Source organism: Somniosus microcephalus, chromosome 17 (genome assembly GCF_052327205.1).
Source record: "Somniosus microcephalus isolate GS21.2 chromosome 17, FLI_Smic_1.0, whole genome shotgun sequence".
NCBI lineage: Eukaryota > Metazoa > Chordata > Chondrichthyes > Squaliformes > Somniosidae > Somniosus > Somniosus microcephalus.
In genome coordinates, this window is record NC_141003.1 from 55,236,473 (window position 1) to 55,256,268 (window position 19,796).

At 42.6% G+C, this 19,796-nt stretch overlaps 1 protein-coding gene across 5 annotated transcripts in view; it reads left to right on the forward strand.

The window, feature by feature from the left end:
* sema3c (sema domain, immunoglobulin domain (Ig), short basic domain, secreted, (semaphorin) 3C) overlaps positions 1-18,442 on the forward strand; it is a 355,573-nt gene extending 337,131 nt beyond the window's left edge. For all 5 annotated transcript variants that reach the window (XM_086010363.1, XM_086010366.1, XM_086010367.1 and 2 more), the window contains 5 exons: positions 802-843; positions 2,297-2,454; positions 4,252-4,319; positions 8,361-8,491; positions 15,999-18,442. In XM_086010363.1, coding sequence (XP_085866489.1) covers positions 802-843; positions 2,297-2,454; positions 4,252-4,319; positions 8,361-8,491; positions 15,999-16,418 — 819 coding nt within the window. In that variant the 3' untranslated portion in view covers positions 16,419-18,442. The remainder of the gene's footprint in view (positions 1-801; positions 844-2,296; positions 2,455-4,251; positions 4,320-8,360; positions 8,492-15,998) is intronic.
* The last annotated feature ends 1,354 nt before the right edge of the window (positions 18,443-19,796 follow it).

The window sequence follows — 19,796 nt, forward strand, 5'->3', positions numbered from 1 at the left end:
TCACAATCTATTGCCATTCAGATAATAATCTGCTTTTCTGTTTTTGCCACCAAAGTGGATAACCTCGCATTTATCCACATTATACTGCATCTGCCCAATCACCCAACCTGTCCAAATCATACTGAAGTTTCTCGGCATCCTCGTCACAGCACACACGCCCACCCAGCTTTGTGTCATCTGCAAATTTGGAGATATTACATCTAGTTCCCTTGTCTAGATCATTGATATATATTGTGAATAGCTGGGGTCCTAGGACCAATCCCTACAGTACCCCACTAGTCACTGCCTGCCACTCGGAAAAAGACCCGTTTATTCCAACTCTTTGCTTCCTGTCTGCCAACCAGTTCTCTATCCAAGTCAGTACCTTACCCCCAATCCCACTTTACACGCTAACCTCTTATGCGGGACCTTATCGAAAGCCTTCTGAAAGTCCAAATACACCACATCCACTGGTTCTCCCTTATCTATTCTACCAGTTACCAGCTTTTTATTTTGCTGAAGTGATCACAATTGCATCAAATGGCTTCTTGACTACACATAGAACAATCCACAATTATTACAGTTATGTTTATGGCCAATTAACCTCACCACAGCATAAACATTAATGCTAAGTTCACAAAAGAACATAGGAACAATAGAGACCAACTTCAAACAGGAAAGTTATATCCAGTCAATTTGCTGCTCACTGTTTGCAATATTTATAAAAATTGATTTGGAGATCTACCAATATAAGTTGACTTGGCGAACCACCAAGAGTGCAAGTTAGCCCTAAAATAATCTCGACTATTTTCTCTTTTGTAGAATCGATCAGCTATCACAACAATGAAGATTTCATCCAAAAAGGTAGATTTTTATTTTATTTACTGCAATCTTTTTTAATCTATTTCTTGGCATTTCATTGCACTTTGAGATTAAAACTGTTGTCAGTCAGTGTGTTATATCTGCTAATGTCATGATGCTACAGTATATTTCAATAAACTAGTTCATCACTGTTATAGCCCAGTTATAATGGTGCATTTGGATTGGTGCTAGGTGTTTTTCATTTTTCATCGACACGACCTGCAATATAATTAAATGGTGAAGTGGCTGATCTAACTGATCATCAAATTCTGGCAAGCAGTGTGAGACCACCTCAAGCAGGTCTTTTGTCATTAGATGCAGTATAACTGCAACCTATGTGAGAGAACAAACTTCAGGAAAAATTCACAGGTAGTTACAATGTTCTAAGCTTCATTCCTAAATGTCTTATAGAGTCCTGTCAGCTCCTTGTTAACTTAAAAAATTGTAACCAGCATTTCGACGCTGGTGAACAGAATTTTGAATGTGTGTCAAACCAATACCCACAGTGAATCGCTAACCACAAATATCTTCCCTTAACTGGAAAAATGCTGTTCCATAAAAGTTGATGGGCCAAGTAAAATCTGAGGCAGATTATTCCAAGATAGTGAATTTGCTCGACTAATATTAGTGTCTGTAGTTTGTAGTCTGTAGTGCGGCTCGTGTGGAGCATAACACCAGTATGGACCTGTTGGGCCGAATGGCCTGTTTCTGTGCTGTAAAGTCTTTGCCTGAATGAATATTTACAAAGTTATCTGAATATATTTAAAGGTGTAATTCCTTGGTAACATTGCATAAATACCTCCTTAGTGCACAGAATAATAGATCATTGATACCAATGGGGGAGAAATTGGGTTGCTTTGCACCTCCCGTTAGCGCCCAAAGAGGGCGCTAATGGGGCACAAAGCAACTAGCGCCTGGGCGCGGCGCCGCCCACGCCTCCTGCGAAATTCAGCGGGAGGTTAGCGGTGCGCTAATGGGGTGCTACTCAATTTTTAGCCCAATTGTCAGTGCCCATCTGGTGCACTCCTGAGACAGACAGACCAGGAAGGACTCGTATTCCATCTGTGGTCTCAGTCAGGTGTTGAGTAGAGGTCAGTGCACTTGGCCTTAGCTCCCCTGGGCTGGTAATGTAATAAAACAATCAGCCAATGTTCCTGCTCCTGATTAGCACCCAGTGACTTCCTCAGGAATGTGTGCGGAGATGCCACCCAGGAAGGAATAGTCTACCGACACTCCCTGAAACATGAAAATGGTCAGGTGGCTGAAGTCGCGTGAGTCAGCACCTTCAGGAAAAAGAGAGGGCAGGCGAAAGGAAAAATTGAAAAAAATCTTTGAATAAAAGAAAGTCTCCTAGATCTTGTTTGTTGCTGTGTCACTTGTGCATTCTTTTACAACTAGGAGGGGAAAATGAGATCATCAGTATTAACCACCATTTATGATCTCATTTTTGTAACAGCAACAACTATACTTGAGCTCAGATGAAGGTATTACCCAGGTGTCTTTTCATCGCTGCCATGTCTACGGTACAGCATGTGCTGACTGCTGCTTGGCAAGAGACCCTTACTGTGCTTGGGATGGCAAATCCTGTTCCAGGTTCTTTCTATCTGGCAAAAGGTAAGAGAAACAACAAATATTGTATGCTAATTTATGTTGCCCAAAGGCACCATGAGTCAAATAGTTATACATTCAATTTGTAACCAACAATTAAAATATTTGATTTCTTCAGAAAATTATTCAAATAGATCCCTCAGTTAAATGACTACATGTACATGCTGTTTGCACTGCATGGTCACTGATGATTGCAATCTATTATGTAAACAATCAGCCTTAATAGAACCGTTGAGCCATAGAGGTTTCCAGCACAGAAAGTAGTTATTCAGACCATTGTATCAGTGCCAGCTCTTTGTTAGAGTAATCCAATACTAATTCCACTGCCCTGCCCTCTACCCATAGTTCTAATTCTGTTGGAGCCACCAGACTCTGCTAGGAGGAAGTTTTGCTGGGTGCCTCTAATACAAGTGCCTTTGGTGTCAAAGCTAATGGCTTATTACAGCTTTAGAGCTACTACCTTGGCTCCAGCCATGGGACAGCCAGGTTCTTAGTTCACCCATACAGACAAGCAATGCATACGCATTTGTCCCCTTGCTGCCGAATCCACCTGATAATAAATGAGGCAATTTCTGCATCAATGGGAACAAACTCCATGGAAGCAGTTCTGTAATGTTAAAGTGGCAAAGATAGGGATTCATTCATAAAACAATCGCTAAATATAGGCTATTTGTCACATGTAAAGACCCTGGTGCCTCCATTTTCTACAGTGCCTGTGCTGTTTTTGAATGGGTCTTTCATCATCCTGAAAGAATGGTGCATTCAGCAGTCTGCGGGGAATTGTTCTGTTTTTAATGAGCTTTTCTGAATAGGTGCTCAATTTAGTGCCACCAGGGATAAATATAATGCTGAAATACCACATCACATCCATGAATGATTCTTTGCAAGTTTTACCAGTGTAAAATAACCACTTGTTCAGACTTCTGAATGGCCACTCGCATCCCAATCACTCACATTTACAGAGTAAATGAGAATGACAAACTGTTCCAGTGAAGACAGCAGCAGTGGAGAGGTAATAAGATACATAATTACAGGCTTGGGATTGGAGTTTAGCCAAACACTACCTCACCAACCCGCTCGGTTTATCATTGATAATGCTTGTCAGTTCTCAATCAGGCCATTAAGTGAGAGGTTCCGCAACTGGAAGGAGGCGGCAAACAAATGATTCTTTGCAGCTACTTCCTATAGATGGATTTAGGCCTCCTACCAACCCACTTATAAAAAAAAAACACCTTCACGTTGTGCACTTGGACTCTACAGTTCTATCCTATTGCCCTGTTGTCTAGTAAGACAATGACAAGGTGCTAAGAAAACAGGAAAATCTCCTTACAAGCAAAGATTGCCTGGAAGAGGATTAAGTAATAGCAATTTTTATTCTGGAGTTCTGCAGCACAGGATGGACAGAGCTAGGTTGTTTCACAGAAACCCACAACTCTTTACTCAACAAGTCATTTTCTTGAAACGCATGGGGGCAAATTTCATCCCCGATGCCTAGGCTGCAATCTGGTGGAGAGGTTCACCTACCCGCTGTAGAAACCCGCTCGATCTTCATTCCATTGATTTCAGTCATTGGTTTCTATCACTTTCTCAGGTATGGGCAATTAGGGATGGGCAATAAATGCTGGCCTTGCCAGCAACACCCAGATCCCATGAACGAATATGAAAAGAAATCCACTCCGCCAGATTACTGCTCCATGAGATGAAGAGGAAAACTTACTCAACTTTATGCCCACCGTTCTGCCTGCCATACGAATTCTAACGCTGTTTACATCCTTTTTAACTGTGTTTTTGTTTTGGTTACAGGAGAAGCCGTCGACAGGACGTGAGACATGGCAACCCGATGGCACAGTGTAGGGGCTTCAATCTAAAAGGTGAACATTGCAATCTGCTATTAATGATGCAACAGAAAGATCTTAAAAGTCGTTTATGTTACCAATGTAGGCATTGGAAAAATTCTAATTTCTTATCACCAAAAAGAAGCAGCAATACAATTAGGAATTGTGAAGTGATATTTGTTTAATAAAAAGGAAAATTATAAAGGCTGGGAATCACAAGTAAGAACAAAAAATATGGGACATATTTGCATAGTATTTGCAGTGCAGAACCAGGCCATTCAGCCCAATAGGCTCATGCCAGCAGGTTTATGCCCCACACAAGCATCTTCCCACTCAACATCATCTAACCCCATCGGTATATCCCACTATTCCTTTCTTCCTCATGTGCATATCTAGCTTCCTCTTAAATGCAGCTAGGCTAGTTGACTCAACTACTCCTGTGGTAGCGAGTTCCACATTTTTACCACTCTTTGGGTGAAAAAGTTGGATTTATCAGTGACTATCTTATATTTATGGCCCCTAGTTCTGGTCTCCCCGTAAGTGGACACAGAGGGGGAGAAATTGGGTGAGTAGCGCCACCTGTTAGCGCCTAAAGAGGCAGTCAGTGGCTGTAGCGCCACTGGCTGCGTCTGCGGCGATATTCAGTAGGGGCGCTAATGGTAGCATTAGGCATTTGCACTGCGCCGCCACCGATGACGTCATCGGTGTGCGCAGTGCCCCATTCGTGCCCCGTTCGCGATATTTGATAGCGAACGCCGCAGTTGCGCTGCTCGCTACCCGCGCCCGGTTCACGGGGCCTTACTGTGCCGGCAGCGGCGCAAGTTAAGGTGGAGGTGCGGGGCAGCCGCTTTTTTGGCGGCCGCCTGCCAGCACCTCCGTCCCCGGCCTCCTAACCGCCCCCCCTGCGGCATTGCCGGCTGTTTCCCGAGAGCCCGGCACTTCTCCTTGGTGCCGGGCTCATTTGCCGGCACTCGCGATCGGGGATCGCGCTGTTGCAGGCACCTCCCCCTTAACAGTGGGAGGAAGGCCTGCAGTACCGCAGCGTGCCGTGCCGCAGCATGTGGCGCTGCGGCACGTTGCGCTGCGATAATCAGTTTCAGCGCCCTAAGAGGGACGCGGAGCGCCTCGAGCCTCGCCCCGTCTCCCTCGAGCGGCACTGAAACTGAATTTCTGGCGATCGGTTTCACTCCGATCGCTGCGCTAAATCCTGCGCTCCGCCGACTTTTGCGCCACTTTGGCGCCCCAACCCAATTTCTAGGCCAGAATCTCTACGTCTACCCTATCAAACCACTTCATATTCTTAAAGACCTCTATCAGGTGATCTCTCAGTCTTCTATTTTCTAGCGATCAGAACCCTAGTCTGTTCAATCTTTCCTGATGGGTATAATTTCTCATTTCTGGTATCATCCTAGTAAATCTTTTTTGCTCCTTCTCCAGTGCCTCTATATCCTTTTATTAATATGGAGACTTCAACAGTTCACAGTACTCCAAGTGTGGTCTAAACCAAGGTTCTATACAAGTTTAACATATCTTCTCTGCTTTTCAATTCTATCCCTCTAGAAATTAACCCCAGTGTTTTGTTTGCTCTTTTTATGAACGTATTAACCTATCGCTACTTTTAGTGGTCTGAAAAGAGAAAAGACAGGTGAACATCATAACAGGGGTTTTAAATTGCTTTTTTCATTTTAATTCTTTAAAGTGTCATCTGTTAAAATATGTTAAAGCTGCACTGGGGCATTTTGAGACTGGATAAGTTCCTGTAACACCACGTTCTAAAACCTCTCTTGCAGTCTACAATTTTGGCTGCAACCGTCAGTTTGTGCTGTAGGAAACACTGTAGCCTAGAAATGACTGTTGACAATATTAATGGACAAATGTATTCGTACATTCTTTTGCCTGCTACTTTAGCAAAGGTGTTAACCCAGTTAAAATAGTAGATAAACGAATGTCATATGAATGAGTTAAGCATTCATCCACTCGTATCTCCAGCAGTCACTTCTAGTCGTTTCTGTTGCAGACAGCATGAGATTTTCCAATTTGTTTTTTGGGGACGAGTCCTTGGCCTGGAATTTCCTCCACATTTGCGCCCGATACACCCATAATCTGGGCTCAAACCAATATGGCAGCTAAAAAGATTGCGTACTTTTCGTCGTAAGTGAGTTACTCGTGTAGCAACAATCTTCCCAAATCTCCTCGATCTATTATGTCTGTTCATCAAACTTACTCTCAGAACAAATCTCCAGCCACAAAACTGGCCACTCCCCCGACACTCAAATGTGAGTATCCACCAATTGTTCGGGGTCTCTCAAAACTGTGAACAAACTCATTTTTCTGGTCCTTTAATTCCAATTTTTTTATCTCTTTAAAAGTTCATCCTCACTACTCTGTAGTTTCTGGTACTTTTAATGCATTTTCATGGCATAGCTGTAAGTCACAGTCCTAATCCAGATAAGTAGAAGCTTCTATTCCCACACTGAGACACATTTCTCAAGGAGCCTCAAAGTTTGAATGGGAGTTGGAAGCCAATAAATGTACAATTATATGACAAGTGTCATTTTGACAAAGATCCAAGAATTGCCTGCCTAGCAAACGGTTAGCAAATGTTGCTTGCATGCCATACAAAACCTGAAAGTATAAAACCAAGGTAAAGAACCGCCCTTAGAGTGAGATTAAAATGCCCCCTATTGTTTTATCACATATAAGTGCTAAATTTTCCATGCTCCTTTGGCATTCCATTCTTTCTAAAAGAGAGCGTGTTTATTTATCATTTTATGAAACCACATTTAAAGGCCGCAGTGCGACTGCAGTTTCAAACAGGTATCTGTGGACCACAATGTGCAGCTGGTAGTTATATTGCCAGCTGTGCAGCAGGTCAAAGGAACTCTGCTCGTGCGTGCTTGGGCGTGTGTGTGTGCAGAGTTCCACTCCCGGGAAGGTCATTTTTTAATATTAGCAGAGCTGTTGAGAATATCCGCTTTCTTATAGCATTAGAAACTTGAAAAATCGACAAAAGTACCCTTATAAAGTGCTTCTTCCTCTGGCCCTTCAGCACCATTGGAGGCTGATTCTTCAGCCATTGCACCCTCTAGAGTTTGTTTCCAGGCTAGCTCATTCTCTCATCATCAGAAGCCTCTTAAAACCTCAACTCTTTGTCTCCCCTCAAAATACACTACAAATATTTTATTATGCTGTGCAAAAATGCTCCCATAGTTTGTATATCACTTGGCTTGCAAAACCTGATGCCAACAAAATTATCAGCATCTGTTTTGATAATTTATAACTTAAAATGCAGACACATGCTACAGATTCTTCACAGAAATTTCAATTTTCTTTTATTAAATTATAATTCCAACAAAAGATATATGGTTAGAGTTATTACTTTTCATTATTTTTTGGATTGCGTGGAGATGGTGTTATAATAAAGAACAGACAGGACTGTATGAAAGATCGCATTCACAGAGACATCATCAGTCGCTCTGAATCTGCTCAACGACACAGTTTTAAATTAATAGTTACATTTTATTTCCTTTTTTTTTAAGTTTCACCTATTTACCCAATCTGTACTATATATAGAATGGAGAATGGTGTTCTACGGGATGTGAATTATATTCCACTTGTCATGATTTTGTTACTTCTTATTATCTGGCTAGCCCACACATTGAGATATCTCTTATATCCTCCCTTTAGTGTGTAATCTCAATGCACTACGTTCAATTCAGTACATATAGCAAGTCATAATATTGAGATTATTAGATAAAGTTCAAGCTTGCTATGACTCTGGCTTCATGTTTAAAGTAATATGTGACATGAATCTTGTCATTCATGTGGAAATGACTTATGAAATGATACTGGGCGGCCTGCTGGTGGCGCTGTCCAGGGAGAGTATAAATACTCGGGCATGGGCCCAGCTTGCTCAGGGCATTCTTTAACAGGAACTAGTGAAGGACACAACTAGATCTCCATGTTGAAAAACAGTTGATTAAAGCCTTGTTTAATACTTAGACCAAGTGCCTAGTAGTTTTCTTACATCAATATGCATGGTATTTTGTAAGTTTAAAATATGTGCATTAATTTCAGCATACAGAAATGCAGTGGAGTCTGTGCAATATGGAGTGAAAAACAACACTGCCTTCCTCGAATGCACACCAAAGTCACCCCAAGCATCAGTCAAATGGTTGATGCAGAAAGCAAACGACAGAAGAAAGGAGGTGTGTATTCGTACAAGTATACAACAGTTTTTTTTTAAAGTAGTGACACCAGAATAAAGCACTTCAGGATTCTGGTGTGTGACCATAAAACTGTAGAGGTTTACAGCATAGACGGATGCCATTCATCCCATCGTGTCCACTTGGCCCACCATTTGTAACACAACTCGTATATTTGAGTAAGTCAAATAATGGTTTCAGCAAAAAGCCTTTGAGTTATCAATGCTTCATTTGACCATCTCCCCTGATTAGAAATAATATGCTTGATTGATACATGAAGATCAATTCAGCAATCCTGGCTGAAATAGTGCTGGGATCGCTGCCTTTGCACAAGACCTGCAGTATGGGATTGGTTAGTTGACTTCACAGCAGAGAACAGCAGCTCATAAAAGAACATAAGAACATAAGAAATAGGAGCAGGAGTAGGCCAATCGGCCCCTCGAGCCTGCTCCGCCATTCAATAAGATCATGGCTGATCTGATCCTGAGAAAGGTAGGTGCTGCTGCCATTTCAAGACAACTGTAATTTTAGGCTCCAGGAAATCTACTAGGTCAGCAAAGGAATGTGGTCAAGAAATGTTCCCTTTGTTGAAGAAAGCTTGGATATTCACCTGGAACAGGCACAGCAGAGGACGCCAGCCATATATGAGGGTGAGAACAGCCCTGCTCTCCACTATAAAGTGCGCCGACCAATGGCCGGAGGTGGTTCATCATCTCGATGTTGATTTTCAAATCTATAGGCAAAAGATGAGGAATAAAAACTCTCTGGCCTGAGGAACAGTACCAAGGTAAGGCTGCCCAGAGTTTGCCAATTGGAATAAAGTCTTGAGCAAGCATTATCCTCCAAGAATGGTGCATGAAATTTAATAGGAAGCACTGACATCGTCTCTCACACCTGTACTCTCATGTCCCCATTGCTGCTGGTTGAACTTTATGGCTTCTAATATGACCCCTAACCTTTGCATGTTGCAATCTAATTCAAACTGGCACCTGAAAGCAACTTGCATGCTGCTTTGCCATGCATTCACACAGGGTGGGGCGTACACTGGGCATTGGGCTGACATGTTTTGTTCTTGTACATGTTAACAGTTTTAACTTTTGTCTGGCTTTACAGGAGAAGGCAACCCACCACCATAGGTAAACAACAAGGATTGATGGTGGCCCTTGCACCCTGAGGAGACTCTCTTGATATGAGGAGGGAGGTCTGCTGTTAGTTGGTGTGGAATGGAATCAATTAAAGATGGAGTAAATCAAGAGCTTATTGCCAGTCCAACAAGGCAAGTGCCCTCTTTTACTTAATCTACTTACTTCTGCTTCAATTCACTTACTCAGTAAGAAGAAGGCTCATTCTGCACAACAACAGCAAGGCACTCAATGTATTTGTGTTGGAAGCCTGTATATTGCCAGTTCATACAAGCACCCTGATAACACGTTCCTTTTCTGTTTTTATAGGGGTCTCTCTCAATTGAATTCCTGGCACCAGAGAGCATCAGGAGGCAAATCCATCACAGGTGGACCCACCTCACATTCCTATTTGCACAAGCACCTGCTCAGATCTATCCACCTTGGGCGATTCACTTTGTCAGAGTTAGAAAGAACACCCAGCACAAGTGAGAAGGAGCAAATGGAGGTAGCAGCATAGGAACAGGAACCAGCTAAGTAGAGGCTCTGATCCAGACATTCCTCTACTGCCAGGGCCTTGGATTCTTTCTTTACAGGGTGGCTGGCTTTAGACTTGATCTTATTGGCAAACAAAAATGCTTGATGCTCTCCTTTAGAGAATGTCCAGAGAAGTTTGCAAGGTATGCTGGAGAGTCTCTGCAGATATGCACGCCTACACCCCTGCAGTAATGCATGAGCAATTCATAAACCATAGATGGAGTGGCAACTTCATGGGCATCTGTAGTGGAGTCTCTGACAATGAAGGTTCAGAGTACAGATTTAGTTTAAATCTCTAAGGCTCTACTTGCAGCGATTAGAACCCAGGGATCCAATTTACAAGAGGTTCTTGCTTCCAGATTAGGGAGACGAGGGAATCTGCTTGAGACAATCTTGATGGCAGGCTTCACATTCCTCAGTGGTGACCAATGGTCCGCTCCCATGCAGATCCCTAGTTATCTAGAAGGCATGTCCAACAATAAGAGCAATGAAGGAGGAGGCATGGATGAGGCAGGATCCTCTGGGTGCAACCAGATCTGTCAAACTCAGTTTGCCTCCGCAAAGGATCAATGAAGCAATGGACAGAGGCTGCCAGCCAAGGTACATTCCAAAGTGCTGGCATTAGTTTCTGGAACATCTCAGGACCCAATACAAGGAGGTACATGGCCACATGAATCCCAGGAGGCCTCCATTGAGGAGCAGCAGGCGTCCGCCACACTTACTGCTGCCACGGAGGTTGCATTTCGAAGGAGCATTAGATTCAGAAGCAGAAGGGACACACCATACACTGGGAGGGCAAAGGGTAAAGAAACAATAATAGCACATACACTGAATAATACTAGTAGGAAAATAAACTGAATTCACATCATTTCAATGTAGTTCTGAATACTCTTTTGAAAAGAGGTATATGAAGGTGGGAGATGAAGGGGTAATGGGTATGTATGGTAGTTGAAGTACCATTAATTGCAATGGATAGCATGACGTTCATGTGGCCACTGCATTGTGTTTTAATAAGCAATAGACATGGATGATTTTGGAGACTTTCCCAGAGATATAGAGAAAGAATACTCCTGTTGTGTCCAAACAGTGGAATCCTTGCTTCAGCAAGAAGCTGAATTCAGGTGGGGACATCTGTATTCCTCTGCTCCTATCATCTTGTGCATTCACTTGCATGATTCTGTTCTTGTGGTCTGACACCACCTGCATTATAGCAGAGTGGAACCCTTTCCTATTTATGTAAGCCATGGGTTGTTCTTGGGGCCCAGATGGCCACATGTGTGCCATCAAAGAGGCCCTCCACTTTTGGGAAATCTGCCACCTAGGAATCCTGAGTGCTCTGCCCTCTTGGGTTGCTGTCTCACTTCCAAGGAAAGTGACAAAAGTGTTCCCCCTGGCAAACAGGACTTGTGTCACTTGTTTGTTGCATTGATTTACCAGACTGACATCTGGGAAATGTCTCCAGTGGGGATTTGAAGGCATAGAAATGTAATGCGAGATAAAGGGGAACCAGTGGATGCAGTACATTTTGATTTTCAGAAGGCATTCGATAAAGTGCCACACGAGAGTTTATTACACAACATTCGGGCTCATGGGATCGGGGGGTAATGTATTAGCATGCATTGAGGATTGGTTAACAGACAGAAAACAGAGAGTAGGGCTGAACAGGTCATTTTTGAGTTGGCAGGTTGTAACTAGTGGGGTGCCGTAAGGATCAGTGTTTAGGCTTCAGCTATTTACAATCTATAACAATGACTTATATGAGGGGAGAAAGTGTAATATATCCAATTTTTCTGACGATACAAAGGTAGGTGGGAAAGTAAACTGTGAGGAGGATGTAAAGAGGCTGCAAAGGGATATAGACTGGTTAAGTGATTGGGCAAGAATGTGGCAGATGGAGTATAATGTGGGGAAAATGTGAAATTATCCACTTTGGTAGGAAAACTAGAAAAGCAGAATATTTTTTAAAAGGTGAGAGACGAGTAAATGTTGGTGTTCAGAGGGATTTGGGGGTCCTTGTACACAAATCACAGAAAGTTAACATGCAAGTACAGCAATCAATTAGGAAGGCAAATGGATGTTAGCCTTTATTGCAAGGGGGTTGGAGTATTTTTTTTATTCCTTCATGGGACGTGGGTGTCACTAGCAAGGCCAGCATTTATTGCCCATCCCTAATTGCCCTTGAAAAGGTGGTGGTGAGCCACCTTCTTGAACCACTGCAGTCCGTGTGGCGAAGGTACTCCCACAGTGCTGTTAGGTAGGGAGTTATAAGAGTTTGACCCAGCGACGATGAAGGAACGGAGATATGTTTCCAAGTCAGGGTGGTGTGTGACTTGGGGGGGATCTTGGAGGTGGTGGTGATCCCATGGGTCTGCTGCCCTTATCCTTCTAGGTGGAAGAGGTCTCAGGTTTGGGAGGTGCTGTCGAAGAAGCCTTGGCGAGTTGCTGCAGTGCATCTTGTAGATGGTACACACAGCAGCCATGGTGCACTGGTGGTGGAGGGAGTGAATGTTTAAGGTGGTGGTTGGGGTGGTGATCAATCAGGCTGCTTTGTCTTGGATGGAGTCGAGCTTCTTGAGTGTTGTTGGAGCTGCACTCATCCAGGCAAGTGGAGACACTCCTGACTTGTGCGTTGTAGGTTGTGGAAAGGCTTTAGGGAGTCAGGAGCTGAGACACTCATCGCAGTATACCCAGCCTCTGACCTGCTCTTGTAGCCAAAGTATTTATGTGGCTGATGCAGTTAAGTTTCTGGTCAAGGGTGACCCCCCTGGATATTGATGGTGGGGGATTCAATGATGGTAATGCCATTGAATGTCAAGAGGAGGTAGTTAGATTCTCTCTTGTTGGAGATGGTCACTGCCTGGTACTCATGTGGCGTGAATGTTTCTTGCCACTTATCAGCCCAAGCCTGGATGTTGTCCAGATCTTACTGCATGTGGGCATGGACTGCTTCAATATCTGAGGATTTGCGAATGGAACTGATCACTGTGCAGTTATCAGCAAGCATCCCCACTTCTGACTTTATAATGGAGGGAAGGTCATTGATGAAGTAGCTGAAGATGGTTGGGCCTAGGACACTCCCTGAGAACTCCTGCAGTGATGTCCTGGGGCTGTGATGATTAGCCTCCAACATCCACAGCCATCTTCCTTTGTAAGCTTCCTTTCCTATAAGCTTCCTATAAAGGTAAGGAAGTCTTGCTGCAATTATATAAGGCTTTGGTGAGACCACACCTGGAGTAATATGTACAGTTTGGTCTCCTTACCTAAGGAAGGATATACTTGCCTTAAAGGGGCTGCAACGAAGGTTCACTTTATTGATTCCTGGGATGAGAGGACTGTCCTATGAGGAAGGATTGTATATTTTCTGGAGTTTAGAAGAATGAGAGGTGATCTCATTGTCACGTCCAAAATTCTTCGAGGGTTTGGCAGGGTAGATGCTGAGAAGCCGCTTCCCCTGGCTGGAGAGTCTAGAACTAGGGGTCATAGTCTCAGGATAAGGTATCGTCCATTTAGGACTGAGATTAGAAGAAATTTCTTCACTCAGAGGGTTATGAATCTTTGGAATTCCCTACCCAGAGGGCTGTGGATGCTCAGTCATTGAATATATTCAAGACAGAGATTGATAGATTTTTGGACACTAAAGGAATCAAGGGATATGGAGATAGTCCAGGAAGTTGAGGTAGAAGATCAGCCATGATCTTATTGATTGGCGGAGCAGGCTTGAGGAGCTGTATGGCCTACTCCTGCTCCTATTTCTTATGTTCTTATGCTGAGGTCACTTTCATAGCCACTGCAGAACTGTCCCTGTGATGGGACTTGTGCGGAGGACCTGTTTGAGTAGGTGGCAGAACTTGACCACAGCCAAAGATATGAATCGTAGATGACAAAAACAGGTCTTTTCAGACAAACCCAGGTAGATGTACCTAGGTCCGAATGCATGGCTCCTGGGATTAGCATGAATAGGCTTCATGTTCATCAGTTGCATCTGCTTTTCTTCCCTCCACATAAAGTCCTCTTCCTCTTCTAAATCAAGGGCTTCCAAAGGAATGCCTAAAAGAATTAGCATGCTGAAAAATGTTCTTGCTATCATTAAACTAGCAGCTGTCAGCAAGACGTTTGTGGGAAAGGAATTGTGGAAAAAAACAGCGCAAACCTCCAGTAGTAACTAATTCACCAAGGACAATACAGAAGCAGATTTACACAAATGCCAGAATGTTTGAGGCGGGAGCAATCAGTAAACCGTGCCTTGTAGAAGTCAATTCCCACAGGCCAGAGCAGCAAATCCTAGCAGCACCCGTTTAATATGGGCAAGCAGCAGAAAAGTGGTGACCAGGCGAAAAATATCACTGACTTTCATGGGACCAATTTGCAGGAAGTTGCATTAAATTAGGATCTCTAATGGGACTCCTTGTGAAGTCTCAAATATAAAAACCATTTAATTCAGCATACTGCATTCCTCATGCTTGGCCCGACTGGCTGGATTCAGTGGGTTGTGCTCCAAGAATTACTGAGTTGGCCCTGTAATACTTTTATTTTCAATGAACAATGAGAAATCCGTAACTCTCAATGAGTAAGTGCAACCTAATATTGATGCTCAATATCGAGAGCAGACGGTGAAAGTCATTTTTGCTTTATGGTAAAGTAATGAATTAATATGTATGTCCATACTAAGGGGTGATGATATTGTGTTCATGAACCAGTTCTTATATAAAGGAAAGATAAAAATGAAGTATTTTTTTCAGTTTTAGATTCGACTTTTTATATCATTTTGATTTTCAGTGATGAAAACCTGTTTGCAAAACCTTGTTCATCCGAGGGAAGTATTGTCAGAGGAGACAACTGTCATTTTGTCACAACGACTTTTGATGCAATTGATATTGTTCCATTATAAATAAATGAGAAAAGGTTCACCAAGCACTTTTCATGAGCCATTGCCCCTTTAGTTAAATTAATGTCGTCATTTCAGGTCTGTTATCAATATCGCACTGTTTTAAATTCTGCCCTCCTTCAGCGCTCCCTCTCATACTGGTTTACCTCCACACATTCCCGACCAGAGCCAACAAAGTGATGGGAGATGCAGAACAGCAACTGTCCTCCCTTCCTCATCCCCACTTTGATAGCAGTTTACAATGACAAAATGTCCTCCCAAAACCTCCCTGCCTCTCCATCTCCCTCTCTTTCTTTAAAACCTTCCTTAAAACCCACTTCTTTGACCAAGCTTTTAGTCAACCCTTCTAATATGGCTCGATGTTGATTTATGGCCGATTACGCTTCTGTGAAGCACATTAGGATGTTTTTTCTACGTTAAAGACACTATATAAATGAAGGTTGTTGTTGCTCTTTACTTTAATTGCTAAGAAGGGCCAGTGAATGATCTGTACATGATAATGTATTCAAATGTTTATTCATTGACTTAAGATGCGTGTAAAAACATTGAATTTTGTTTGCCTTTAGGTTTGATTTTTTTTCTTTTATTTGTCAGCGTACAAACAATTTTTTTAATATAAGTTTATTGATTTTCCCTCGTTTCTCCTGTTACCCCCATTACATATCATCACGGTTAAGAAGATGGGTCAGGAACGAGCTCCCAGCCTTCACCAAGACCGCTGTGGATCGGCTCCCAGGAGAAGCATGAGAACAGGTCGGGGTAATTCTCCCTCCCTACCTGGTCTTTGCACTTCTCCAGCAGTGTGAGCCTATGTCCCAGAACTTTGTGATGTTGCACACTGGGGCTGGCGTGACAATGCTGTCCAGGATGGGCAAGATTTATTCGGCGTGACTTTTTTGTGTTTTAGGGGGGAAAACACTTCTTTAAGCTGCACAGTCTTTTAAAATGAGTGTCTATTTCCTAACAGGTAAAGCAAGATGACAGAATTGTAGTAACTGAACACGGCCTACTGATTCGTTCTGTACAAAACGCTGACCAAGGGCTTTATCACTGCATTGCCACCGAGAACAACTTTAAAAGCACAGTGATCAAGATCAAACTGAAGGTTGTTGATGCAGACCTAGTTTCCCCCACAGTTAACAAAGGGACATCGTGGTCCTGGGGTGCTGCTAATGGCCTGAATGGCTTGCACCTCCTTCACAAGGACCTGGTAGCACTATTCAGTTACTCAGAAATGCAGGCAATCAATAAGTATTGTAAGGAGAGTTGGCATCGGCAGAGACAGAATGAGGAGGGACAATCAATTAGAATAGATCACCCGAAACTAAAGGCACTCATCGACAGAAGAAAAAGTCGAAATAGAAGAAACCAGTTGCCCAGTACTTAAAGAACTGCCTTCAAGTAATAATTCTTTGATGGTATGGAACTATTTAATATAAAGTGTACAGAATACATCTGTAGTCATGCTTTTTCATTTTTTTATCTTTTCAAAGTACAACTAAATTCTTAAGTAATGTCTGAGCATGCTGTGATTAACAGAGCATTTTATGCTGTAAGTTGTCTGTGCTATTTAATGCCTTTTTCATATGTTATGTCCAGATATGTGTTTAGATTTAATTCCTGTCTCGTTGTAATAACCTATGAGGAGGCAGTATTCTATTGATCCGTTTTTAAAAGTAACCTAGCTCAAACCTATGCTTTCATTCCGTAACCTAAAGCTGCTGTAGCACTTTGATTTTCCCAACTTATATTTAGCTCCTAAGCCAAGGCCAATGATCTCTGCAAGCTCATCTGAAGTTAATGAACGGGGTGGACCAAAGCATCCAGTTCATTCATGAGAAAATGTTAAATTAAGTGTGGTGTGGTACTACTTCAGTTCTAATGACCTACGACTTCATAATATAGTGAGGGTCCGGAAGGTCAAAGGAATAATTGGACCTACACTTTAGTGTTATATATAATGGTGTAATATATGAGGGTAATGCCATCTTAAGTGCATAACCTTGAAGAATATTATCTTAAGAATCCAATTCTGTAAATACTCAATAAATGTATTGCAATGTACTGAAAAGATTAGCTATTAAACTAGAGAAGGACACAGAAAAAAACATTACCTGGAAAACTTCAAGCTGCTCTACAACTGAAATAAAGACAGCAAATATTGGAAGTACAGGAAACTTTGTGATATCCGGCACCGACGGGACCAAGCTGTTGCTGTCCCATCAAAACTGCCGGACAAACCAGTGCTAATGTTAAAACATACGGAGCTTTTGAGCTTCGTATCTAGCAACAAACCCTGTTGCTTAGCAACAGCTTCTAAACAGTCGGCCGTAGCTTGCAAGCGTCTCTGTAGCTAAGCAGCAGCTTTAGCTAGACCTTGCAGAGCCTGACTGGTGAAAAAAAAGCAACGAAAAGAAAAAAAACTTACTGAACCGACTCCTGAATTTTGCCGGTGGATTGAGCATTCCGGACAGTTAACCTCCAGATAAACCAAAGTTTCCTGTACACTGCAGAGCAGTCAGCATTTGCAAGGAAATTAAGGTTAGCCTTTTGTGTAGATGCCCTTCTTCCAGTTCGAATGAAGGGTCCTTCCCAAAACATTGACCCCTCTCTATCGTTCAAGTGTCAATTGATTTGCTGTGCATTTGTAGCATTGTCTGTTTCTATTTCAGATTTTTAGCACTTGTGTTTTGTTTTTGCATTGCCACTGATTCATGTGCAGCGAATGAAAATCACTACTGTCACTTGTCATACAAATAGTCTACAAGGAAAATTGGACAATATTGGGTCATTAAAAAAAATGCGGACCTTCACTAGGTAAATAGTAGATTCGCAGAGAACCCCCTCACTGAGTGGCCCATCTACATATCGCCAAACCTCGAAGCACATTGACTAATGTTGCTGAAAACAACCCTGCAAGCCATAAATAACCACAAATGGAATAAAAACTGTCTCCATCATTCCTACTAGAATTAAACCTGCAAAGTGTAAAGATGAATGTGATATGAGACTTTATTGTAAATGAAATGTTTAAGCTATTATTTGGTATGGTTAAATGTTATTTGGTATGGTTAAATGTTATTTGGTATGGTTAAATGTTATTTGGTATGCTGTAATGTGTAGATTAAGTACAAAAACTCACTAAATTAAGCATTTCTCTTCCATGTGCCAGTATATGCTGCAAGTTAAATTGAACAGGAAGGAAATCAAAAGTCAGTGTACAGTTTTTACTAAAGTTAAATTTCTGTCAGAGCAAACAGCAAATTAAAAAAAGAGAACTTGGTGTTCCTACAAAATAGCAGATGAAGTATAGATTAAACACTTCTGCTGGATTAATTTATGTAAAGTAAACACGACACAATGTACTTTCATGGTGATGATAATAAATCTTCCAAGACACATTTAACCTTTTCCAGTGCGTGTGTTCTCTCTACCTCACACAGCATTCCACGGGTTACATAGACTGGTATTCTTCCACCTTTTGTTCTTTCTCATCTCCAGTCCTGACGGCATGGACTCATTCTGAGGCAGAGTCCAACGGACACCAACCGCCCTAAGGTACCTGACCCAAATGACCATTCTAGATGAGTGAGCCTGACCCTATCCATTCCCAGCGTCCACAAATGTACACTTTCCAGCGGGAGTCACTGGACAGCAGGCAGGAGGGGATTTTTCTTTTTACCTCCTTAACCCACAGGTACTGAGGCCAATGGTGTAGCCCACCACCACTCAGGCAGAGATTAGCTAATGCAATGCAGACCCGGGAATACTAACCACAACCTTTACCCATCATGGGAGTTTTTGTTTCAAATACTTTAACTCTTCCCATAGTTATGTGTGCAGGTTCTCTACAGAAGGGGAAATATGCTTCTTTGGGATGTTAAGGGGCATGTCCCTGAGAAAAACTGAACAAATCAGCATGAATTCCACTGTGCTTTGGATTAATATTTATACAGGAATTTTAAATATCCCCTCTCTCCGTGTCAGCTGTGGCTCAGTGGGTAGCACACTCGCCTCTGAGGCAGAAGGTTGTGGGTTCAAGTCCCACTCCAGAAACTTGAGCACAAAAATCTAGGCTGCACTATCGGAGGTGCCATCTTTCGGATGAGATGTTAAACCGAGGCCCCGTCTGCTCTCTCAGATGGACGTAAAAGATCCCATGGCACTATTTTGAAGAAGAGCAGGGGAGTTATCCCCGGTGTCCTGGCCAATATTTATCCCTCAATCAACATAACAAAAACAGATTATCTGGTCATTATCACATTGCTGTTTGTGGGAGCTTGCTGTGCGCAAATTGGCTGCCGCGTTCCCTACATTACAACAGTGACTACACTTTTTTTTAAAAAGTACTGTAAAGCGCTTTGAGACGTCCAGTGGTCGTGAAAGGCGCTATATAAATGCAAGACTTTTTTCTTTTTCTCTCAAGTTTGTGCATGCATAAGTATCCCCTTCCATTTCCCCCATTGCCCTCATTTAGAAGGCTTGTCATTGTGGCTTTATATTCAGTAAACTAATGGTTAAGATTAAATCTAGCCAGGGGAAGAGAAGGCAGTGATGCAATTGGTTATGGAATATTCCATTTTACTCCCTGTGACCTTTAGAGAGCAGTGCATAAATCTTTTTTTCACAGAAACCCCACAGTGCAGATAGAGGCCATTTCGGCCCATCAAGCCTGCACTGACACATATCCCACCCGATCCCCGTAATCCCTACACCAACACATATCCCACCCTATCCCTGTAACCCCACGTATTTAATCCCCCTA